General features: G+C 37.6%; 1 protein-coding gene across 2 annotated transcripts in view; it reads right to left on the bottom strand.

Moving 5' to 3' along the window:
* The window catches only part of Tmem135 (transmembrane protein 135), a 200322-nt gene that overhangs the window by 104774 nt on the left and 68879 nt on the right, over positions 1–26669 (bottom strand). Inside the window, exon 5 of one of the 2 annotated variants that reach the window (XM_036202441.1) lies at positions 7852–7917. The exons of the other annotated variant lie outside the window; for it this stretch is intronic. Coding sequence (XP_036058334.1) covers positions 7852–7917 — 66 coding nt within the window. The remainder of the gene's footprint in view (positions 1–7851; positions 7918–26669) is intronic. 2 annotated transcript variants of the gene reach the window in all.

The following is a 26669-nucleotide window of genomic DNA, read 5'->3' on the forward strand; positions in this document are numbered from 1 at the left end:
ATTTGAGAACATTATAAAAAAGTCAGAATTCTTGTATTTCTTTTCCTGGATGATACAGGCACATGAAAGGAAACTAATGAAATTATGGAAAAGATTATTTCCAAGTCAGTGGACATATGTATGGTATCTTAATACTTTATTCCTGTTTTATATAAATATTTACACACACATCAAAGGTGCTGTTGCAAAACTGGCTGTCCAGTTTTCTTTGTTGGATTAATCAAAGGCCTGCATAGAAGGCCAGCCTCTCACCTCAATGGAACCTTTGACCAACCATTAGCACTTATCAGAAGAACTGGCTACTCAACATGCAGTAACTTTACCCTCTTCTGTGTACACCACTCTCTACATGTCGGTTTTTCTTCTGTCAAGTGCTTCCTGACAAGCACTTCCTGACATGTTTATTACTTGTATAAAAACAAAGATATGATCAGCAGGATTTGGTTGAGTAATTATAGGAAGTTTGTAACTGAACACATATTGCATGTACCACAGTATATGCCAATCTAAATAGCATGACTTTCAAAGTAACTGACCACTCAGAAGGTAGCAGAGCACCATTGTTAGCAAAGGTATGGATCAAATCACTTAAAATCCATCACTATCAACTCTCAACTTACATACTGTGAAAAATTACTGCAAGATCTCCACATAACTAAAACAAAATAATTGTGATTTAGCATACAACAAGTCTAATACATTTAGTTCATACTAGACATTTTAGAAAAACAGCTGTGCATTGCAATGAGTCCATGCCTTAGATACACATGATGTGATTTCTCACAGTTCAAGGCACAATGTTTTTATCTTTATTCACAGAAGACCCTGAGTGTAAAGGTTCTATGTGACAAATTATAGGCTCAACTTGTGGACTCTAAAGTATCCTAGAAGCACTAAGCTGTTGTTGTTTGTAACTTAAAAGCACTGAGAACCATACACGCACACAATGGTTATTCAGAAGAAGAAAGGAGGAGACACTGGATATTACTGCAGTGCCACGGGCTACATCTGCCTAAGAAGCTCTTCAATAAATACCTGCTTCCAGTTATTGCCATTCTTCTGCTGTCAAACCTCAGAGCTGGCCCTGTGTGGAGTACTAACACTGTGTCACTTCTTTGGACTCGTGAGGTTTTGTCTTACTCCAGCACAATGGTGAAGGGTAAGAAAACAACTGACAACAAATGCTGAAGAGGATACCAGGAAAGGGGAAACATCGTCCAGTGCTAGTGAGAATGCCAACCAATGCAGCCACTATGGAGCAAGAAGAATTCGCCAACAGCTAAAAAGAGATCTACCATGTGACCCAGCTATACCACTCCTTGGCACACACCCAAAGGATTCAATAGCCTACTACAGGGATACTTGCTCAGCCATGTTCTCTGCTGTTCTCTTCACAGTAGCTAGGACATACATAATGAAAATGTAGTACATATACATGACAGAATTCTATTCAGCTGTAAAGAAAAATGAATCATGAAATTTGCAGGTTAATGGAGAGAACTGGAAAATATACTCAGTGAGGTAACCCAGATCAGAAATACAAATGCAGCAAGTCCCCTCTCATGTGGATCCTAGCACAGGATCTTTGAAGTGACACAATACTAACATTTAAACATGATATACCAATAATAAAGATGTTTATACTACTTTCTCTTGAGTGAAAATAAGACAGCATTTGCCACAGAAGCTCTGGGTACATCCATCTATAACCTGTCCTTCAGACACACTCAGATCCCTACGCTTTATCAGGCACCTGCCTCAAGAAAACAGCTCTATAACCAAGGAATTCTGCCCCTCACTGTTGTACCTACTCTACAGCTAAATATTCTACATTCATTATTAAAGTAAGGCTCCTAGAAAGTTACAAAAGAAAGGCTCTGAATAACTGTCACCTCACAGTGCTGTGGTGCTTATTTCTAATTACTAACATGACAATCTGAAATCACTGAGAAGGGGGCTTCATGAGGGACTGTCTAGATTAGGCTGGCCTGTGGGCACATCTTCTAGAGATCTTCTTAAATGGATTAAGTGAGCAGCACCATTTCATGGGCTGCACAATGCACTGAATGAAAGGGGATGGGGAGCTGAACACTGGCATGAATGTATTAATTAGCTGCTCTCTCTCACTGACTGTAGATGTGATGCAACCTGCCATTCAAGTTCCTGTTTCCTTCAACTTCTATGCAACAATGGACCATAATCTGGAATCAGAAGTCAAATAAATCCTTTCTCTCTTACGTTGCTTTTGCCAGGGCATTTTATCACGGCAACAGGAAAGGACACTAAGACACACAGCACACGTAGATTCGGGGGCAGACTCCATACGCACCTTGTGAAACAGCAACAGACTATGCCGCTGCATTCTAGTTTACATAGGAAAGCTTGAAAATACACGTTGTATCTCATTATTCCTTTATATCATCTTACTCAAACTTCCTTAAGTTGAAAAAATAAAAAATGAAAGACATCAGGATGTTTTAGAGAAGCAGATATGCATTGAAATGAATCACCATTTAAAAATAAGATGTATATACTAGACTAGCCCAACCACATCATTTTATAGTGCTTCACAGTGATTCTCATGAATAGGCAAGTCAACTTTAAAGTACTGGGCATATGCCTCTCTATATATGTTAAAGCTATCCAGGACCTTAAAGCTTATCTAATGTACATTCTCCCCACTGAATCCCAATTGTATAAAATTAAGTACATTACCCCAAGCCAGAAAGAGAAACTAGTTATATTCAAATGCAGGTTTTTCACAAGAGGCTGCCTAGCCAGCATGGGAAACAGGGTACTAATTCCTGTACTGGGAGCTCAAGGTATATATATATAGTCTATATAGAGAAAATCTATACAGAGTCTATATATAAAGTCTATACCGAGGAAATTCTCAAGAAAATGTGAGAGTTTTTTTTTTTTTTTAGCCTCAAAGTCCTCCTTTTGAAAAATAATAGTGCTAAGTATATAAAATTGATAATTTTTCTTCTAATTCTTAATTGACATCAAAAATTTTAAATTGCACATAGTAAAAAGGGCGAGCCATATAATGTTTTAATACATGACTGCATTGTCTAATTTTTAAATCAGGTTAAATATCCATCTCTTCTCAAACATTAATCATTTTCTATGGTAATGGCTTTTAAGATCTTGTAGCTTTTTTAAATATACAGTGTATTACTGTTACCAATAGCCACACTACTATGCATTAGCACTCCAGAAATTCTTAAATGTAGTTTAGTCTCCATTGTTGAAACTTTCCCCATTCTTCCCTCTTCAATTCATTCTCCTCCCCTCTAGCAACCACCATTCCATCTCAATTTCTGAATGATCAACTTTTTTAACATCAAACATGAGTAAGGCACATGTGGTACCCATGTCTGGTATTTCACTTAACATAATCACCTCCAATTCTATTCATGTTGTCACAATTTAAGAGATTTCCTTGATTTTCATGATCAACTAGTATTCCTTGGTATATATGGACCACAGTTCTCTCATCCATTCATTAGCAGGTGTGAACTTCGGTGGATTCCATTTGTTGATTCTTACAGAGTGCTGCAGTGAACACGCAGATGAGATGCACCTTGCCCTCCCACATACCTCTTTGATTTGCCTTAGCTATACATCAAGGACTATGACTGCTGGGTCATGTCATTTTTTGCAGGCGCCTCTGTAGTGCTTGCCATGGTGTTGATAGTAACCTACTTTCCCACCAGTAGTGTGTTGGATTCATTTCTACCACATTTTCACTAGTACTCATTGTACATTTTACTTCTGAGATTTTGTTGGTTTATCCTCTGGACGGGACTTCACTATGCTGCCCAAGTTGAAGTGCTCTTCTGCTTCTAGAGTTCCTTAAGGATCCCAAGACTTTTGTAGCTTGGGGCCTTAAATAAAGTAAAGTCTTTAGTCTGATTTGATTCTTTTTTTTTTCCGAGACAGGGTTTCTCTTTGTAGCTTTGCGCCTTTACTGGAATTCACTTTGTAGACCAGGCTGGCCTCGAACTCACAGAGATCCGCCTGCCTCTGCCTCCTGAGTGCTGGGATTACAGGCGTGCACCACCACCGCCTGGCCTGATTTGATTCTTATAACTGGTGAGAAATAGCTGCGTAGGTTCATTTTTCTGCAAGTGAATACCTAATTATTTCAGCATCCAGTATTTAAAAGGCTGTCCTTTTCACAATGTATATCACTCACATTGTTGTAAAAAATCAACCAGCTATAGACTTGTGGATTTATTTCCAGGATCTCCCTCCATTGGTCTACATCTTTTTTTATGCCAATATGTGCTGTTTTGATGAGTACAACTTTGCAGCATATTTGAAGCCAAGTAGTACAATGTCTCCTGCTTTGTTCATTCCACTCAAGAAAGCTTTGGTGCTCAGAGTTTTCTATGGCTTCAACTGTATTTTAGGGTTTTTTGTTTTGTTTCATTTTGTTTGTTCTAGTTTTCTAAAGAATGTTATTGGTATATGAGCATTTCATTAAATCTGTGGAATGCTTTGGGAGTATTAGTATTATAGCTGTTTTAACAATACTGGCTCCCAAATACATCAATATTAGTTTCTCTGTGTCCTCTCCTATTTCTCCCAGTAACGCTTTGTAGGAAAAGCTGTTTGGTGCATAAATGAGATTAACTATAATATGCCAACAGCAATATAAACCCTCAACAAATGTTACTTCAGCAAACATTCATTCTCTTCTCCCGGTCTCTCTGGATTTGCCAATTCGAGTTATGTGGCCCCAGCGGTCTCTGTGGCTCCCGGCCTTGCTTCCTTCTGTCTTGTCTCTTACCTTTTGACATCTTCACCTTCAGTCCTGCTCACGCACTTTATAAACGCACAGTTTAAGATCATCTCCTTGGCCAGTCACTAACTGAACCCCACTGTGATCTAAATACTTATACTTGCAAACTACACACTTGTTTACACCTAAAAAAACAAAAATTTTGAAGTTTGGTAACTGGCTACTTCCTGATCACTTTGTATGCTTGAATGTTCCTCCCTAATAAAAATAAGCTATTGCTAGGTTAGCATGCATACTTCCCAAGTGCAGGACTATTGCCCAACTCTGGTCACTGGCAGATGGCAGGTACCTAAAACAATGTCAGACATACAGAGTGCTCAATAAATGCCTTCTAAATAGAAGAGCAAGAATAAGTCTTCTTTCTCTTCATGAAATCCCTCTAATATTCCAAATGCAATGCCAACAAAAGTCTTTAAAGGTGAAAGTCTTAATTGAATTAAACAGCTGATTTTTGAAAATGTCAACACTGTAGAAAATTAATAGAGCCACAATAGATTAATCAATTCAGCATGGCTATACACAATCACTATGCTTGTCCCCTGCCTGCTCAGAGTGATACCCTATCATTTAATTAAGGACTGGATAGATGGTACCAGCTGACCAATAGAGATGAAGCATTTAACTAAAACTGAGAATTTGACATTTGAACTCCCTGTGGTAGCCAATCATTTAACTATTTCCTTTCAGAACTTTAAGAATGATCATATGAAGGATGATCAGATGGCTCAGCAGGGAAAGGCTCTTCCTGTGCAAGCCTGACAACCTCAGTTCAGTCCCCACAAATGAATGTGAAGGGAAACAACAAACCTCACAAAATTGGTCTCTGTCATTCACATGCTCCCTGAATACTTGTTTGCTGCAGGATACTACACCCTGACATACACAATAAATACCATAAAGCTTTAAAAATGTTATAACAATCATATAAAATACCAAGTTATCCCAAGTTATAAAAAAAAATAGGTAATTCTTTAAACATATAAATTTAAGAATGTAACCATCTTTAACACAGTATGGTTTTCATCTTACAGCCACCCACAACTGAATGGCAGAATACAGGAATACATCTTTATTGCAGAATTATCAAAAGTTTAATTTTGTTGTTGTTGTTGTTTTGTTTTTCGAGACAGGGTGTCTTTGTGTAGCTTCGTGCCTTTTCTAGAACTCACTTTGGAGACCAGGCTGGCCTCGAACTCACAGAGATCCGCCTGCTTCTGCCTCCCGAGTGCTGGGATTAAAGGCGTGCACCACCACTGCCTGGCAAAAGTTTCATTTTTGAGCCTGTAACTATTTATTAATGTGAATAAACCCCACTATTCAAATAGTTAAGAACACTGTTAAAGGCAGAAAATGAGCTGATTTATAAGTTATATGATTAAATCCAGAAGCTACTACAGGTTTGACAAAGAATTCACCATGGTTGGGTGTTAAATGAGCTAACACATGTATAAGGAGTAAATATGTTGTTTTTCTATTTATGTTAAGCCACATCTTTACACATGAATAGTAATGATTTAGAATATAAAAACCATTTGCTGATTAATCTTAGACGTTTTAGCAATAATACAATTTTAATATTCAAATCAGACCACTAGTGATTATAAACTCTTGTCTACAGGAATCATATTGAAACAAATGATATGGGGCAAAGCATAAGTTTTAGAGACTGCGGTTCCAATTCAAGCTCTTGTTTCCTAGCTGTTTGACCTGAGGCAAAACACCTAACTTCACTAAGTCTCCGTGTGTCTGTGATATCACCAATATAATTTCTCCCAAATAGAGTTACCATGGAGCTTTGAAAACATACTGTAGCATTCCTCTGCATACTTTATTTCTTACATTTTTGGAGCTCTCAAAATGGAATGTGTCATTTAAAGTGTATCTTACTGGCTTTAAGAATAGAAGGCCAGAGTGCTTAAGCAATGGTCCAACTCTAATCCAGGTTGATCATGTGTAGTAACTCCCAGTAAGAAGGGAAGAATGGCTGGAACCCAGCATATTAGCTCATTCAGGAAAGTAAGGTCATATACCCAGTATGCACTGACACACTCAAATGATTGCTTATAAAGCCTTCCTATATAACAGGAGATAAAGTGTAAAAGTTCATTTTCCCCTCTGACTAAGCATACAGTAATTCATAAAATCTGAAATTCAGTGTCAGGTTTTTAGGCAAATAAATTTTCCTAATTAAGTATTTCCCCATGAATAAGTTATGTTAAAATGACATAGTCATTCACCAATACACAATTAAATATTTAGGAACACGTGGCTTTTTAAATGGGTAGTGTCATGGTTGTGCCTAGTGAGAAAACACAAGCCAATCCAAATTATAATCACACAGGTAAATAATTCCAATTACCCTGTCAATTCTATTGGTAAAAACTGAGCTACTTAATTACAAGTGTTAAAATAAATTACAAGGATTTAATTCCAAGATAAGTATCACTGTATTTCATCATTAAGAAGCATTTCCCAGTCGAACAGAAAGAATCATAGCAACAAAATATTACATTCACTGGCAACCTAAATATGTCTTAGTGAGGAAGGCTGAAAGTGGTGTTTGAGTAGAAATTCATTTCATGTGATAAAATATTTTTAATTGACAGGGACATTTAGAAACATCAAAATGTATAGCCTACAACTTAACTGAGTTGACTCAATGAGACAAAACAAACACGTTTCTCCCTCTCCCACTTCTGTCAGTGAAAAAAGACTAAATACTTTAAATTTTATCCTAGGAAATCCCTAAATGACAAAGGATCTTTTCACTGAAATATCTATGTACAAGTTATTATTAAAGAGTGGTCATTTTCTCTTAAAGTAAAAGAAATTAGGAACCAGAGATTAAATCACTCAGCAGTTCATTTTCAACCTAAGTTCTGGTTCCAATAAGTATAATTGTCAAAGGAGTACAATCAATGTTGTGTCCACCAAGTATTTCCTTGTTACACAAAGCATCACCGAATTCCCCATAGTAAATGTTGCAGACACTGCAAACCATGAATGAACAAGTAATAACTATATCAAGATTCTCATCTTACTTCTCCGTTTCTTAATGTTGTGATGGTTCCTCTTGCAACACCCATTCTAAATAGTGTTTCTGTGGCCTGTGAATAAATAAAAAAGTAGAAATAACTAAATGTATGATGTGTACACAACTATATATCTCACCCAAAATGTGAAATGCCAACACTATAACACACCTAGTACCTTCAAGAAAGAAGTTTAAGACACAAAAAGAGTAACAAGTTTTAAATTGTTCCCAGAACAGTTTTCAGGCTCCTAACTTTGAAGAGCGCATAGGAAGTGTTCCTAAAAGCTACTGACATGCTGGGTCCTTCTGTGCCAGCATGTCAAATACATTCATTCCGATAAGTTTAATCTTAGCAAAATTCAACATTTGTATTCAATTTAGAAGTTGCTGGCTATTCTGAATGTTATTTTCCAATGAATTCATTCAAACCAATTATCTGCTCTAAAATACAAGGTGGAAGTACAGTAATCCAGAAATGTCAGTGATAACAGTCATTGATCTCTACCAGCAAGCAAAAATCATGAAAGGACATTAAGAAAACAATTTCAATTACAAAGGCATTAAAAAGAAAAGTTTTAGCAAAAGAATTTAATAATGGAAATTTAAGAAAAAAGAAAGAAAAACCAAGTGTCCATTATGAACAACAAAATACCGCTGGAAGAAAGTTTAAGACGCAAATAAATACAAAAACACTTTCTGCTCCCAGGATTGGAAGACTTAGTATTAAGTTATCAGTACTATCCAAAGTGATGTAGAGATTCAATACCTATAAAATTTCAATAACTTTATTTTACAGAGAAAGCCTAAAACTCATTTAAAGTCTCTAAATATTGGTGAGGGGAGAAAAACTGTAGACTGGCTCAGTTACAAATAATAGTTACAAAGTACATTTGAATAGGATCCTGTAAACATTAAATACTAATTTAACCACAATTTGTGTTTACTATGACATGAACATCTTAACCACATTCCTATCTTTTATTAGTGCAAAGCCAACAGTATTCACACCTGAATCAAGAAGAGCAAATGTGTGCATGATGGTGAACATCCACAATGCAATGCCAATGCTCAGAAGGGCGAGGCAAGAGTATCAAAAAGCCAAAACAATAATAATGATAGCAATGTATATGAGTTAATGAAAAGCTGTCTGCAGGAGTCCCTGCAAGAAACGATGCAGCTTTCTATTTATTTAAATCCCACACAATTGATTTATACACACATAAATTTCAGTTTTGTTTTTTAACTTTCAAAGAAATGATCTTATCATCAGTAAGCAATTTTCAAAACAATGTCAATTGCCTCACAATTTAACTTCCTCCATGTATTTGGAAACAAGACTGTGAAACGCTATCCATGATAAGATGGTTGACCAAAAAGGTAAGGAAAGAAACTGAGTTAGAGCTAGAATTATAGATGAGAAAGAGGGAAAAAATGGCCACAGTATTTTTTAAGGTATAAATCTTGAGTTTTTAGTGTTCAAGTAGGAATTGGTGGCCAGGAAGGAAGGAGAAACAGAGGGAGGAAAAGAAGATTGGGCAAGAATGATCCTCCAGAGGATGGGGAAAGGAGAATGGGCAAGATGATCCTCCAAGAATGGGCAAGAATGATCCTCCAGAGGATGGGGAAAGGAGAATGGGCAAGAATGATCCTCCAGAGGATGGGTTACAAGTATGCACAGCAATCTATAAACAATGCTGAAAGGAAAGAATATATATAAAACCAAGCTCTTCCCCTTCCTACTCCCCCAGGACTCTGCTTTATCCAATCCACTTTGCTCCTCTTTCCTCTATGAATTAAGAAATAGAATAATCTTGTGATAATGACAAAAATGCAGACATTAAGATGGGGGGCAGTATGTAATATATGCAAAGGAAAAACAAGGAGATGAAAGAGAAGTGGTGAGGAATAAAGCCCAGCAAAGGCTGGAAAACATGCATTTTTGCTGTAATAAATCTGGAGTTACAACAATAAAAGATAGATGCTTTAGAAATTGTCAAGGCAAAGCAAGTCTACATATGGGGCATATGGGAAAATGGGTAAGACCCTCAATTGGAATTAACTGGTACAGGATAGGATGTAATTTGTAAATAAGAACTTTTTTTTCTGAAGTTGTTTAAATGAGAGGTCACAATCCTTAGAGTTCCTAAGCACAAGCCAAAACACATAGAGCTGGAAGGCAGAGGAGCTGATGTTCAAGCATGGTCACAGAAAAATTTAAAAACTAAAATATTTTGAGACAGTCTGCTAAGTTTTGAAAATGCAGCACAATCTCAATATAATTTGATAAGAGATTCAAACTAGACCCATTATTTGAGAAGAAGCTGAGCTATTCACATACTCCAAAGTATATGTCAATGAGTTCACAAATAGAGTTTACTGAGGCACATAAAGCTAGCTGAAAGATCTCCTTGTAAAACTGTCACCAGTGACGCCCATGCTTTTATTCTACTCTCAGTGATGGGCATGCCACAGTGTGCCATACATCTTCCAGTGTCTGTTAAAACCAGACACAATTCAGAAAGGTGGTTTTCACAGAGGAAGCAGGGAAAGGAGGATGTAGTATGCAATCACTTGAGATAAAAGTAAACAATGGTTTCTCAAAATCAGATCAAATTACTTTTATGTCTTAAACCACAAATAAAAGGGGGAGCTATCTAGGGAGATATGATTTGAAGATGAAATTCTTTTTCTTTACCTTGTGTTTAATATCCAAAGGAACTGATTTACCACCTCTTCCCACCAACGTTTTAAGGATTCTGTGCCACTCTTGTTTCGACTGGAAAGCACTGGAATGTGCAACTTCTGACTTCTACTGCAGGGTTGTAACTCACTTGCTTCTAAGCAAGTGCTAACAAGTGTGGGGGGAGAGGGCTGGGATAGAAGTCTGTCAGTACTTGTGATGACCTCACAACAAACTTTTAGAAAATGTCTCACTCCCAGAGTTTTCATTCCACCTAGGATGATTAAATACTAAGCATTCATTTGACATTTCTGATATGAGTGTGTGGGGATGCATACCTACAAATTCCTGTTTAAAAACACTATCAAAATGGCTGTTTTTTAAGAGAAATGTTAGATAAGTGATCCAAGTCTCATAAAACCTAGATGTAAGAAATTCAGAGTTCAAGACTGTGAGTGTGTGGGCCTGTGTATGCATGTAAATATGTCAAAAGCATCTCCAGAAATTCATAGTGAAGAAAAGCACTAGTCTTTGGGGATTTTCTTTATCCTTGACATTCCAATATTTCTCCCTGTCTATATGGTAGTCTCCATTCAGGGGGAGGATATGTCCTAAGTCCCCATAGGACAGCTGAAATTTAGATTGTGTCATGCCATATATACAAACACACATAAAATGTTTTGATACATTTTTATGGAAATGTGTGATTTCTAAATTAGGCACAGTAAGAGAAGAACAAAAGTAACAACAGAAAAGTTTAACAATATTGTCGACATACTACTTCTTGAGTTATATATTTTCAGAATTTTCTATTTAATGTTTTATGGTTTTCATAGTTAAATTTAAGCATTATTATCTTATGTAAATACTACAAATAATTCCATTTAGTAATTTATGATGAGCTACTGACAACAAAGAAGAGCGAGTAGCTATTTTGGAAGGGGCAAGTTCCCTTGAGCCTTTGCTTTTCCAATTATTTCTAATACTTGAGCTTTTACACCTTTTTTTTACAGGAGGAATAATTTGAAGAACTCTCAAGCCCACCATTATTAGATGTTCTTAATGGGTCCCTCAAAATTACAAAACTAAAAGGGGCCTACCTGTCCCCGTGCCAGGAGCCCTGGGCATATGTTAAAGTACTGTTAAAATAAGTGTTACTAAGTACTTAAAATACTTATTATAATCATTCTTTTTGACATTCATTTTCTTGCAAACATGCAAAGATGTTGTGAACAATCTGATTTCCTAAATAGCAACTGTTGGACTCTCCATTGCTACCTAGCTGCCTCTGAACAAAAGGGCTATCAGTCAAACAGCTAGCTGGCCTACCGAAGGCCAGAACCAAGTAGGCTGCTTTAGCATTCATTCCATGAATGGCTTGCGGTAACTCTGCAATGAGAGCAGCTGATGGCGGGATGCTCATGGTTACACTGCACTTTTTGTTGTCCCAAGCCTTACTGAATTCTAGATGACTAAGAAGACAGCTGAAGAAGGGGCAGATAAGGAAAAACTGGGGCAGGAACAAGAAAAATGGTGGAAACAGACAGGACAGAAAGCTTCTCGGTTGGTTAGAAATCTATACAGAGCCAGAAAAGAAACACTTGGTCACAGGACTTGGTCACAGAAATGGTTCCAGAGAACAATCATGCCTTTAGGGACAAGGGTTGTAGATATTTCACATCAATGAGCTTTAACACTGGCTCCTATCAAGGACTAAGGAACCCGCTAAAAGATTCAATAGCAACCTTTAACAAGGATGGAGGGATCCCAACTTCTTAGTCCTACACAAGAGTTGTTGCTGCTCCTGCCAGTGGACATGGTATGTACAAAGGATTATAATGATAATGGCGGTGGTGGTAGTGGTATTGATGATGATGGTGATGACGGAGGAAAAGAAAATGAACTAAGGGTGAACATCCCTTATCCAAAATCTTGAGAACAAGAGGTATTTGGAGTTTGGGAGTTTTGTTGGTTTTGTTTTGTTTTGTTTTGTTTGTTTTGTTTTGTTTTGTTTTGTTTTGTTTTGTTTTGTTTTTAGCAGAGAAGCAGGGAGTAACAGACATGAACTCTAATCTCTCCTTCACCTCCCAAGTACTAGATGAATGCACCACCATGCCTGGAGTTAGGACTGTTCTTTACCCATTGACTTACTTGGGTGCTACTATAGAAAATTAGTTAAACGTTTGTTATCAAGTTGTTAGTTTCTGAGCTGGAGAAATGGCCTAGCTGTTAAAGGCTAAGCCCAACTAAAAATACAAGTTGTTAGTTTCTATAGGCATGCTACTGGATTTTTTACTGGACTTGCTGTGGCTCCGTGATCATTTTGGAGTAGTAACAGTGACAAGATAGCTCGGAGGATAAAAGCTCTTGCCACTGAAGCCTGACATCATGAGTTTGATTCCAAGAATCCACAATAAAAGGAAGTGAACTGACTTCTGAAAGTTGTCTACTAATTCCCATATGCATGGCACAGCATACAAGCACACCTGGCGTGTGTACACACACACACACACACACACACACACACACACACACACACACACACTGATAGTAACAACAAATTTTAGGAGTTAATTTGAAGCATATGAATTTCCTGTTTAGATTTGGGCTACATGCCCAATACATCTTCATGTATGTGTCTGCAGATAATCTAAAACTCAAGTCAACAACTCAAACAGTGATGTTCAAAGTCACATACAGTCTACCACAATACCATGCAAAGATACACTAATTTGATGCTTACATTCTGAGGAATGATGACAGGCAAATACTCAAGTCTTTACTTTCCATAATTAAACCATTATGTCTTTGCCAAAGCGGAAAATTGTGTGTAGTGAAAGCCCTGAGATTCAAAAATGTGATACACTTGAATATGAGCAGACATTTCAGGCATCATCTGTTAGGTTGTGTACCATGTCATGGTCATGCAGAATGCATAATCTATATGTTTACACTTCAGAAAGTCTTGACGGGCAACACAGACAAAAACTGCCAGAAATACCCTGGCTTCATTAGTAATTGATTTAATTAAATTAACATTAAATTTATTTAAACTTAAAAATTCATTATGAATGAATTTTTGGTCACTTGGTCACTAAGTAATTAGAAAGCTGTTATACTGCTTCCAGTTTTTTACAGCTTCCACATCCAGTCCCATGTGAGGGATTGTGACCACAGTTAAGCAGCTCAGCTCTGATAGGTACTGGATAACGGGGGAAATAAGTAGCACCCACAATGGCTGCACATGCCAACACATATCCCTGTTCTTGTTCCTCAAGTCAGCGTTTGTCTAGCCGGAAATGTAAGGGTCACACCTGAATCTTCACCCCCTCAACAACTTACCCCACTACAGAGCAGCTATTCATCAAGACTTCTGTGGAAGTCTTACATGAGTGAGTACTCAGATATTGGTTGTTTGGGGGATGTGTGGTTAACCAAAGTGTGAATCAATATGTCCCAATTGTATTACAGCAATTTCAAATGCTGAAAATATAGTAAGTTGGTCTTTCATGTTAATGAAATCAACTTGTTCTTTTCAGACATCATAAATGTCATAATCTGTTTTCATTCAGAACACCAGGAATATGTGCTACATATGGAGACAATGGGCTCAGCAGCAGTTCAGGGTTATGAGGAATGTTACTTCTGTTTAGAGATGTGGGCTAGTGAGTTCTCTAGGAATGTAAATGATAAGCAGATGGTTCATTTCCAAACTGAGAGCAATCTGGCTCTAAGGAAGAGTGTACTTTTGTAAATACATGTTCTGTCATGTTCTATTCAGTATGACATGACCTAATCATGTACTTCGTTATGTTCCTGTCTTCTTTTAGCATAATAAAATGTATCAAAAGAAAAGCATGTTTCCCCTATAAAGCTATCTTTTTACATAAATTGTCACAAGTGAATAAAATATTACAATAAGCAAAGCTACAATCACTGAGATGTAGGGTTCCACTACTTCAATTATCTTTCAAAACAAGAGCTCAGTCAATTATAGAACTGAATTTTAAACCAGTAAATGGGGAATAATATCAAATGGTAGAGTAATTGGGTCCAGCTCAGTTTCCAATTTGAGAGTGTGAATAAGGAATCACCTAAAAGTAGTCTCTAATTTGTCACTTAAAATATTTTTGAAAAGCCGGGCAGTGGTAGCGCATGCCTTTAATCCCAGCACTGGGGGGGGGGGGGGGGGGGGAGAGGCAGGTTGATCTCTGTAAGTTTGAGGCCAGCCTGGGCTACCAAGTGAGTTCCAGGAAAGGCACAAAGGTACACAGAGAAACCCTGTCTCGAAAAACCAAGATATATATATATATATAATATTTTAAAGTATGCAAATTCAGTCCATGTACTAATTATTAGATGACTATTCAACAACCCTCCTCCTTCCTCTGCCCGTTCTAAGAAACAGTGATTCTATTTAGATAACTCATCTGTTTTGTTTTATTTTTTTAAAAAAGTGGTGGTTGTTATCAGAAATGTCTCCCATGAGCTCACATTTTCAGCACTTGGTGTCGTTTTTGGTGTGATTTTTGAAAGCTATAGAGCATGTAGGTCATGGAGCCTGACAGGCAGAAGGAAACACCTGAGGTGGCCTTTGAAGGCTGTACCAGCCCTGGGTCCTGTCTAGGCTCTACTTCCTTTCCACTATCATGTGAATAAGAAATGGCTTTAATTCCTGTTGGGGACAGACAGAGCATCCCTGACTGCCATGCTGACCTGAGCTCTCTCTGAAGCATGAGCCGGCATAAACTTTTCCCCCACTTCTGCTGTTTCTGTTAGGCCTTTTGGGTCCCAGTGCTACAAAAGCTAACATAACTTAAATGTTAGTTTAAATCAACAGTTCTCAACCTTCTGAATGTTGCCACCCTTTAATACAGTTCTTCATATTTTGGTGGCCCCCAACAATAAAATTATTTTCGTGGCTATATAATAACTGTAGTTTTGCTACTGATATGAATCGTAATGTAAATATTTTTGGAGTTAAAGGTTTACCAAAGGGGTCACTAACCACAGATTGAGAACCACTGGTTTAAATAAACAAGTAATTTATTTTGCCACTGGTATGTTTTGATATGTGAATATAATCCCAGAAATAAACATCATTTCACAATAATGAATAAGTCAATTTACAAAAGCTATATTACACACATCCTACATCTAATAACGGAGTTTTCATTGGGTTTTAAATAGAAAGTGTTACCAGTAGACTCAGGTGTTATACTTTCTTGGTCCCTAACTGATGATGCTGTTTTAGGAGGTGGTTAAAAACTTTAGGAGGTGATGCCTACTTTTAAAAAGTAGGCCATTGTGGGTGCAACTTTAAATGTTATACCACTCTCTACTTCCACACGGCCTCTGCCAAACACTCCTATCATGGTACATTACATTACTGCCAGACCCAAAGCATGAATCCAAATACCCATAGTGCAAACACTTGGAAACCCTTGGCCAAAATAAATCCTTTCTCACTTAAGCTGCTTTCTAGGGAATTCTGGTCAAAGCTAAAGAAAGTAAACAAACTCCAAACTACACAAGTTAAATATCCACATAACAACATAAACAAATACTACATAGTCTAAACTCCATTACAATAACTGACACAGATGGAGACAAAATGATTGAAGCCTGGAGAGACATTATCAATCAACCTGGCTTCATTGGTATTTGGTGGCTCTTTTGCCAATGTTGTTTTTGAAATCTTTATTAAAATAAATTAGTTGGCTGGAGCTGTGTGAGTTAAATTTTAGGCTCTATTCCAGCACCATGCTATTTTGGTACCATGCCTCTGAAGTATACTCTGAGATCAGATAGTCGTGATACCTTCTGCACTACTATTTTTGCTTAAGATTGCTTATATATTTGAGAATATTGGAGGTAAGCTATTTTTAATGATTTTACTGGTTGTTGGGACATTACAGGCTCAGCTTCTGCTACTAGGTGCCTTTCTCCACTGCTGGTGGTAAGGGTTTGTTGGTTTATTCTGAGGACATTATTTGTCCCAAGCTCTCCCTTGTTAATCTATATCTTTCATGAAATGTAATGTCTGGTGTACCATCCTTCACCTCTCTATACATGGTATTCCTTTATTATTTTCTGCAGTGCTGGCTTGGATACCATAAATTTCCTTAGCTTTTGCTTGTCTTGAAATGTTCTTATTTCTCCATCAATTCTGAGATGGCTGTTGGATGTAACAATGTATTTACTCTCAGGGCTTGACATATATCATTCCATGCAGTCTTGGTGTTTAGTGTTCTTGATGTTAGAACTGTTATCATTCTTGAGGTGTTTATCATTTATTGAGTTGATATTTTCCCTTACAGCTTTTAATAACATGTCTTGGCCCTGTAGTTTTGACACCTTGAGTGTCATGAAGAGGTTCTTCTCTGTTCATGCCAATTTGAATCCTAGATCCTTCTTGTGTTGTAATGTCCATTTCTCTGTTAAGTTTTCTATGACAGTTTTATGGATAGGATGTCTATACCTTTAGATGCTCCCTCAGCTTCTCTTACTATCCAATAACCCTTATTTTAACCTCTTAAATGTATCAGAGTTCTTGAAATTTTTGGCTATGCTCATTGATTTTCTTTCTTTATAGATGTCAGAATATATTACCAAACACTTACCCTCTATCCCTAAAATTCATTCTTTTTCTTGGTCATTTCCAATTATGCTTTCCACTCTGTTTTACTGGCTTGATTAATTAATTTCCAGCACATATGGTTCTTTTTTCAGCATCTAGCTTCCATGCTAAATTTTCTTCCACAGTTCTTAATTCCATCTCCAATGAACATAGCTTATTTACATTCATTTTGCTAGCTTTCTTGTTCAGGTCCTGAATTGATCCTGACTTCATTCATCAGTTTGCATGCTCATTTATCCTTTTAAATTCTGTATTTATTTTTATAATGTGTATGAGTGTTTGCTTACATGGCTATGTTTTTACTGCAGGCATAATCAGTGACTATAGAGTTCAGAGAGCATTGGTAGTAGGGAACTGAACCTGCATCCTCTACAAAAACAGCAAGTGCTCTTAAACACTGAGCCACCTCTCTAGCCCCTATCCTTTTAGAAAGTAGGACTGTCAAATATTTTTCTGGATTTTCAGCTAGCTCATTATCTTTGGATTGTAATACCGAAGAATTGTAAAGCTGTGGACTGTCATAGTGGCTCTTTTTTTTTTTTTTAATTGGACAAAGATGGCTCTTTGTCTCATGGTTTTCTGTTTCTCTGAAGTTTTATAAGTCCCACTTACTGTTTGCTGCATCTTACTTGACTCTTCCTGGTGAGTTGTCTCCACTAAAATTTGTGTTCTCTGCTAGTAGTTAAAAGGGTTGGTGAAGGTCTTTCCCATTCTGTAGGCTGTCGCTTTGTCTTGTTGACCGTGTCCTTTGCCCTACAAAAGCGTCTCAGTTTCAACAGGTCCCATTGATTGATTGTTTCTCTCAGTGTCTGTGCTACTGGTGTTATATTTAGGAAGTGGTCTCCTTTGTCAATTCGTTCCAGACTACTTCCTACTTTCTCTTCTATCAAGTTCAGTGTAACTGGATTTATGTTGAGGTCTTTGATCCACTTGGACTTAAGTTTTGTGCACGGTGACAGATATGGATCTATTTGTAGCCTTCTACACATTGACATCCAGTTATGCCAGCACCATTTGTTGAAGATGCTTTCTTTTTCCATTGTTTAGTTTTGGCTTCTTTGTCAGAAATCATATGTTCATAGGTGTGCAAATTACTGTCAGGGTCTTCAGTTAAGTTCCATTGGCCCACATGTCGGTTTTTATGCCAGTACCAAGTTGTTTTTATTACTGTTTCTCTATAGTAGAGCTTGAAGTCAGGGATCACAATGTCTCCAGAGGTTGCTTTATTGTATAGGATTAACACATCAACTGTGAACCAATAGCTAAGGAGCCCCCATGGAACTGGACCAGGCCCTCTGGATAAGTGAGACAGTTGATTAGCTTGAACTGTTTAGGAGGCCCCCAGGCAGTGGAACTAGGACCTGTCCTTGGTGCATGAGCTGGCTTTTTGGAACCTAGGGCCTATGCTGAGATACTTTGCTCAGCCTTGGTGCAGGGAGGAGGGGACTGGACCTGCCTCAACTGAATCTACCAGGCTGGACTGACACCCCAGGGGAGACCCTGTCTTAGAGGAGGTGGGAATAGGGGGTGGACTGGAGGGGGGACTGGAGGGGGGAAGAGGGAGGGCAAGGGAATCTGTGGCTGATATATAAAATTAAATTAATTATAAAATAAAAATAGCCGGGCATTGTTGGCGCACGCCTTTAATCCCAGCACTCCGGAGGCAGAGGCAGGTGGATCTCTGTGAGTTCGAGGCCAGCCTGGGCTACCAAGTGAGTTCCAGGAAAGGTGCAAAGCTACACAGAGAAACCCTGTCTCAAAAAACCAAAAAATAAAAAATAAAAAAAATAAAAGTAAAATTATTATTTTTAAAAAAGGATGCTAACCGCAGTAACAAATATACTCTGACAGCAGTTCTACAGTTTACTTGCAGTAGAACACATTTGTGTATTTTATTTGTGTCCCTAATAAGGTTCCCAGACAGTGGCACAGTGGTACTATTGACTGGTAGAAATGTCGTTTGTGGGGTGTAGGTGTTAGTGTGTGTGTGTGTGTGTGTGTGTGTGTGTGTGTTGTTTGTTTCACATTAAAGATATCATTAATTACATAATAAAATGAGAAGGGAATGGGAAAAGGGGAAAGCATCAAATTATAAATGAAAAGACTATGTGGGTTAAATATATGAAAAGTACTTTAAAAAATTGTAGAGGTGATTCAGAGAAAGTACAAGCATAAAACCCTATTTGGGTTATTTGGGAAGGATATAAGCAAAGCAAACTAAACAATTAAAATATGAAATAAAGATGCAAATAAAAATATGAAACAAAAGCAAAATCTGAGAATTTCTTCCTAGTTGAAATGTGGTTCCCCCTCCACCATGACTATATCATTGTCAGAGTGAGGAGTGCTAGATTCAGGAATTCAAACATGTCACATCAGTGTGCCCTTCCTGCCCAAAGGGTTTCTATATGGGAACCCTACTTTCTACCACGATTCTCTGATCCAAGGCACCCCATAAGCCACTCACAACTTTGCTTGAAAGACCATCCATACAGCGGTTACTTCAACAGTGGCTTTGAGGAGATACTGGGCATCCATAAAACATCTCATATTCAGGTACCTACTTCTGGCAATCTCCACAAACAGATCTACTCCAGCCACCATCTATATACAAGGTATCCATCAATGGCTGGATCTCTGACTATCGGTAGGTCTCTCTTCAGCTCGCTGCTATAGTGGCACCCATGTCCAAGAAAGAAGAATGCCACTCTAATTACCACTGATTTGGGGCCAGTGCTAAGGAAGGTCTCCAGTTGGTGGCTACTCTTGGATGTCCCTTTATGAAGTGAATCCCACCTAGACACACTTTTTGTCTTCAGCTGTTTCCCTAATGGGCTACTGTTTCTCTTATCTTGACTCTTTTATTTCACTGAGTCACAAAGAAGTGACTTCCTTTGCTTTTAATTGAAACAAAAACGTTCACAAAATACAATCTGATTACACTTTTCCCCTCCCCAACCCAGATCATTCCTACATACCCAACTAATCTGCTATTTTACCATGGGCTCTAATACAACAGAAATCTAATAAGTCTGAGCAAAGTGTCCCAGCATAGACTTATTAGATTTCTGTTCTTGGTGTAGGGAGGAGGGGACTGGGCCTGCCTAGGCTGAGTCTACCAGGCTGGGCTGACTCCCCAGGGAAGACCCTGCCTAGGAGGAGGTAGAAATGGGGGGTGGATTGGGGGAGGGGAGGGCTAGGGAGTGGGAGGAGGGAGGATGGAGGAATCAGTGGCTAATATGTGAAATTAAGTTAATTATAAAATAAAAGAAAAAGAAAATACAGCATACACTTAAAAAAAAGAGTCTAATAAGTCAGAAACCAAGAGTTTCATTAGACTATAAAGCCAGACCTACAGCCAATCCTCTATTAATTGGGGGTGGGGGGGGCACTGGAATTAGACATGAAAAAAAGAAAAGTGAGATTCTAGATCAAGCACAAGCAGGTAGCTGGAACACTCATTTGCATAGCTCCAGTAAAATTTGCCTATTTGGATTTAAGAAAAGCTGCAAGTTCCTCCCACCTCAACACCTCTTCCCTTAACCTATATTGCTTCTAACACATCTAAAACCACAGTTACATTATTTCATTAAATATTTTTATTAAGTTGCAAATACGTCTTAACATGAGAAACTTATAAGGAAAAGCACCTGGAGAACAGAAATAAGAGATCCTGAAGCGGGGCGGGGGCAGGAGAGTGAAACAAAAATTCACCTTATTGCTTTACTATATCTGATTCCAACACGGGGAGAAACTAAAGTTTCTGGCGCCCTTACTTGAACTCAAGAAAATTTACTGAAGATCAGTACCTTAAACTCTACAGTATACATATATACATATTTGTTACTTAGCTACTCAATAATGCGCCCATATATTCTACTAAGTTATCACTCACTGCTGTGTTAAAGTAGCCTGTGTACTAAATACCTATCATTTGTTACTTATTTAACAACTTTCTGGTATACTCTACTGAACTACCACTCACTGCTAACTGAGGTAAAGAATTATACCAGTTCAGTTTTGTACAGAAAATGGGGGAAAGAGAAAACAGAGAAGCCCATGAAGAGAAAAAGTCAAGTTCCCAATACTCAAATACAGGTGGCAAAACCTGAAGACCATGAATCTCATTAGCCCACCAGGTCTGGCTGATGGAGGCCATATGGCCGCCCCCATGACACAAGGAGAATGAATGGAGTCCTTAGTATTTTGTAGTCACTGAAGCTGATTTGCAAGTGTGGCACTTCACTGTTCAGTTCACTCTAACTGACCATAAAGCTAACTATTATCCTCAGGCACTAATCTACACTGTTTCACAGCCTATAAAGAGTGCTGCAATCGAGAACTCTTTAGCTTAAGTCAAAAGGAGTAAGATTACCTTGTTACAGACTTAACAAAGTAAATGGGGGTTGGAAAAGATGGAAACTGCTCCTTGTTGCATCCTAAGAACACTCGGCCTTTTCCACCTACACCTGTCTCTTCCTATATTCTTGAGACATGGCAGCTTCCAGTCACTTCTCCTAATGCCACAGCCTTCCAGTACATCCCCTGCATTGATCTTCCTTGCTGTTGATTTTTATTTCTATCATAAAAATACACTAGCAAGAATTTAGAATACAAAAATAAATTTTGTAAACACATACAGTACATATGTCTACTTAGTAATTAAAACCAATATTCTCTAAATGCAATATTTTCTTCCAGTCCTACTGAATGTTCACACTCTGGAGTTGATAGGAGCTTCACTTTGTTAACAATTTTTTTAACACCAAAAAATATTTTTAATATCACAGCCTAACAATATAGTCTATGAATTCCTTTCTACTGCAAGCATGCATATATATGTATATGCACATACATATACACATACACAGAGTGTTAGTAAAGACAAAATGACTAGCATTTCTAAATCTATATATTTTTAGAAACAATTAAACTTACTTTTATTTTTTAAAGAAAGCAAAACATAGCTTATGAACTTTTTAATTATAAAGTAATAAAATTATTTAAAGTACAGTCAATTTTAAACAAAAAACGAATGTCATCAACTTAATAAAAGGTTTTAAAATATGAAGTCAAAATAAAAAATACATTCTAATGCTACTTCATATATAAAAAGAGACATTTTTTAGACTTCTAAAACACAGCTATGAAAATCAAGTTTTAATAACTACTAAGAAAGATGTTATAATCTATTCTTCAATATGAATAACAAAACGTTTTATTGATTCTATGAATTAACATGCTATTTTTGCCTTGAATTTTAAAATACCAAATCACATTCATAAAATGTTGTAACTTAAAGATTCTGACTGTAATGAACATAAAATGGCTAAAGTGCATCTGGAACACAGTTACAACTTTCTTGCCTCATGACCCCTAACATGACCTAAAAGGCATTCCCACAATTAGGAACAGCTAAGGCTACGCCAGCTAGAATTCATCCTTGCTTTCCAACCAATAAGGTACGGGGATACAATTCAGGGTAAATTCTATAAACAAAGAAGTTATAATATTTTCACTACTACATGCAAAATGTGCTGGAGTGTGCTTTTCTGCAGATATCAATACAATACTGTCTCTTGAAAACTGAGAAGGGCACGGTGGAAGTAACAAAGAGAGAAAAAGTATAAATTCCAGGAAATGACTGAAAAATTTGTTCTGTTAAGAATAAAATACAGGGGCTGGAGAGAAGGCTCAGCAGTTAAGAGCACTTACTGCTCTTCCAAAAGACCAGGGTTCAATTCCCAGCAACCACATGGCAACTCAAACTATCTGTAATTCCAGTTCCAGTGGGTTCCAACACCCTCACACAGACTTACATGCAGGCAAAAGACCAATGCATATAAACATAAAATATAAACATTAAAAAAATAAATAAATAAGGGGTTGGGGATTTAGCTCAGTGGTAGAGCGCTTGCCTAGCAAGCGCAAGACCCTGGGTTCGATCTTCAGCTCCACATAAAAACATAAAATAAAATAAAAATAAAAAAATTTTAAAAAATACATGAATATAAATTTTATATGTTAGCCAGTATGTATTTTATCTAAATAAACATCTGTGAAACTCAATTAAATTAAGTTCAAGAGACAGTTATACATGCATAAACACTTTGGGTCTCTTATAATTCACAGCAGTAGCCTGAGAAAAGATGGACTTGGAGATCCCAGGACAATTGCTCTCATACTATAATTAATCCTGCTCTTACTACCTAGAATAACTGTTTTAAAATGCAAGTCACATCACATCACTTGCATCCTTAATCTCCAATGGTCTCCTAATACACCAAAAAGCTAAACACTTTACCATGGCCCCCAGTGCCTTAAATACAATTGGTCTTTTGCCTTTCTTTCCAACCCCAAGGCCTACCAGTGACTCTGAGCATAAACAAAATGAGCCAACTTCTTCCCATGTAGGACCTTTAACTTAAGTTTACCAAAGGTTTTTTTAAGATTTGGGACCTAAGCCAACTAGATGGTCCAGTGAGTTAAAGACACACAACACCAAGATTGAGACCTGACTCCTATCCCCAGGACCCCACACGGTAGAGAGAACCAACTCCTACAAGTTATCTTCTGACCTCCACATGTACTCTGTAGCCTCACTGTACACATACACACATATATACACACACATACATACACACACACACACACACACACACACACACACACACACACCACAATCACCTATCTCCTCCTATCACTGAGACCTATGCAGTGTTACTTCCTCAGAACAACAAAATCCCAGCCTCTCAGACCATTGGCACATATCTGCTTATTTGCCAGCCAATGCCTCTTTTGAGTTTTTTTTTTTTTCTATCTTAATCTGATTATTGTCCTGTTTTTCTTTTATAATGGGAGCTCCAGAAAGGCAGGTGCATTGACGACTTTATTTGCACCACAGCACAAACCTACAATAGTGTTGGGACACACCAAGTACTGAATAGATACTCGTGAAGTAAAACAAACAGCACCATGAAAGCAGCAAGATACAGATTCACCTTGGTGTGCTTTCTGTTCCACCCACTGGAAGTCACCTGGAACAAGGGCCGAGACAGGAGAAAAGAAGGAAAAAAGAAGAGAAGGACTGAAGGAAGGAGATGCCTGTTAGAGATCAGTGGATTGATGCTATGTGTGAACAAAAACAAAAAAAATGTAATCTGGAGAAATATTTCTATATTTGTTTCATTGTTTACTGGGGAGGCACATGCCACAGCATGCATGTAGAGATCAGAGGACAATTTGTGGAAGACATGTGAGTCTAGAAGACTGAACATCAGATTGGTGCCAGGAACTTGCTGAACCTAGAAAATATCTCTGAATGTTGATTTGTCTTTGTTACAGGCATATGACCAAGAAATAACAACACATTAATGTACGAAACATCTCCATCTCTTCCAAGGGTAGAAATCTGAAGTTAAAGGAAGGGTGGCAGGGCAGGGATGTCATAAAGGTCTACGTGGCTATCCTAAATTCCAGTTTTCTCCAGATCTGGCCATCAATTCTGAGTGCCATCTAAATACCCTGCTGTTAATTCCAACTTTTGTTTATGCTACCTAAATGTGCTTCTATTTTAAAGCCAAAGCAACCATAAGAGACATTTAACACTAGGAATTTGAAATCATGAAGTGAAGAGCTAGAACAAGACATTTAAGTTTATGGACTGTGATGGTTGGCATTAATTATCAACTTGACACAACCTAGAATCACCTCAGACAATGTCTCCATTAAATAATTATCTTCATCACTTTAGTCCATGGGCATATCTGTGGGTGTTTGTCTTAACTGTTAATTGGTAGAAAGACTTGGCCCATTCCCTAGGCAAGGGGTCCTGGTCTATAAAGAACAAGAGAAAACTAGAAGCAGAAGCAAGTCAGCAGCATGTGCATTTGCTTCTCTCTGCTTTAGATCATGGATGTGATGCTTTAAGTTCCGGCATAGACTTTATCTCATTGAAGAACTGTAATCTGTTACTGTAAAGCAAATAAACCCTTTCCTCTCCAAAGTTGCTTTAGTCGGGATGTTTTATCACTGAAACAGAAATGAAATTAGAGCTGCACATACTGTAACTAGGACATGGACCTACTCCAAGTACTACAGAAAGAAACAACACAGAGAGCAGGAAAGAGAGAAGGACTGTCATTTGGTGTCAGGTATGGATTCAAATCTCAAAGTCACCATTTGTTCACTATGTAATATGAGTCTGAGTGACTAAATTCAGAAATATTCTGTTTCATGAACTGCCACTTGAAAATTCAACAAAATGGAAGATGTTAAAAACACAAAACATTGTGAAGGGCTCATTCAGTAAATGTTAATTCACACCCTGTTTCCAAATAAGAATATGAGATTAATGAAAGAATAAATGAAAGTCAACTCCGGCAAGTGTCAGAAAATACATGTCCGAGTCTGTCCCATTATAAATTCTGCAAGGCACACACACTAGGAATAGCTTTTATATTATTTTTAAAGTTGGCTATTGGGTTGGATACTGTCCCAGTGAAAGAAGTATGATCCCAGGATATGTGAATGTGAACTTACTAGAAACACGATCTCTGCGGGTATAAAAGCTAAAGTTGTACTGTATTGAAATGGGTGTTTAATCAAATAACTTACCAGTAGCTTTATGTGAGAGGGAAAAGGAGTTCATTTACAAAATCATACAGGCATAGACCAGAAGACAGTGTCATGACTGAGGCAGATTTAGAATAATGCAGTGGTTAAGCCAAAGACATCAATTATTCCAAGAAACTGGAAGAGAGCAGGGAGGACCCCCAATCCCAAGACTTCAGAGGTAGCAAGATCCTGCAACACGCTGCTTTTAACCTCTAGAACCAAGAAGAAATAAATGTCTGTTGTTTCAAGCCACTTAGTTTGTGTGGTTAATTGCTATGACAGCCCCAAATGACACAAATACCTCTCATAATCAAAAACAAAAGTTATTTCTCGTGATATGTGAAAATTACAAAATTTCAAGTTTCGGTGTCCATAAACAAAGTTTTACTAGAACACGGCCATGAAAAGCACATGACTTACACAGAGAGCAAAACCAGCCACCTGGATCTAAAAACCAAAGCTTGATGATTCCTGGGCCTGAGTTTCAATGCCCAGGGAGGAATGATCAACTTCCTAGGAGATCTGCTGAATACCAAGGAAATGTGGCCAAGTAGTTACTAAGAAAAGTCAATGAACAAAAACCAAGGAGCTGGAGTCTTTTATCATGTGAAACAGCTTAAAGTTTTGAAATAAATCAAGATTTGGCAAAACCATAGCAAAAGACAAAGAAACTATCAATAATAGTCTGATGCCTCTGTGAAATAAATTATATTACATCAGTCTTCAGTTATGAGGAAACTAGGTATAATGGAAAGAACAAAACTAATGATTTCTTTTATTATGTACAAATTAGGCAGAAAATAACTACTAGAAATCTACTGGAACTACTATCAAGTGGATGTCTGAACATGCATGTCATAATCTTAGCATTCATTTCTATCAGTCCTGT

Source organism: Onychomys torridus, chromosome 1 (genome assembly GCF_903995425.1).
Source record: "Onychomys torridus chromosome 1, mOncTor1.1, whole genome shotgun sequence".
Lineage (NCBI taxonomy): Eukaryota > Metazoa > Chordata > Mammalia > Rodentia > Cricetidae > Onychomys > Onychomys torridus.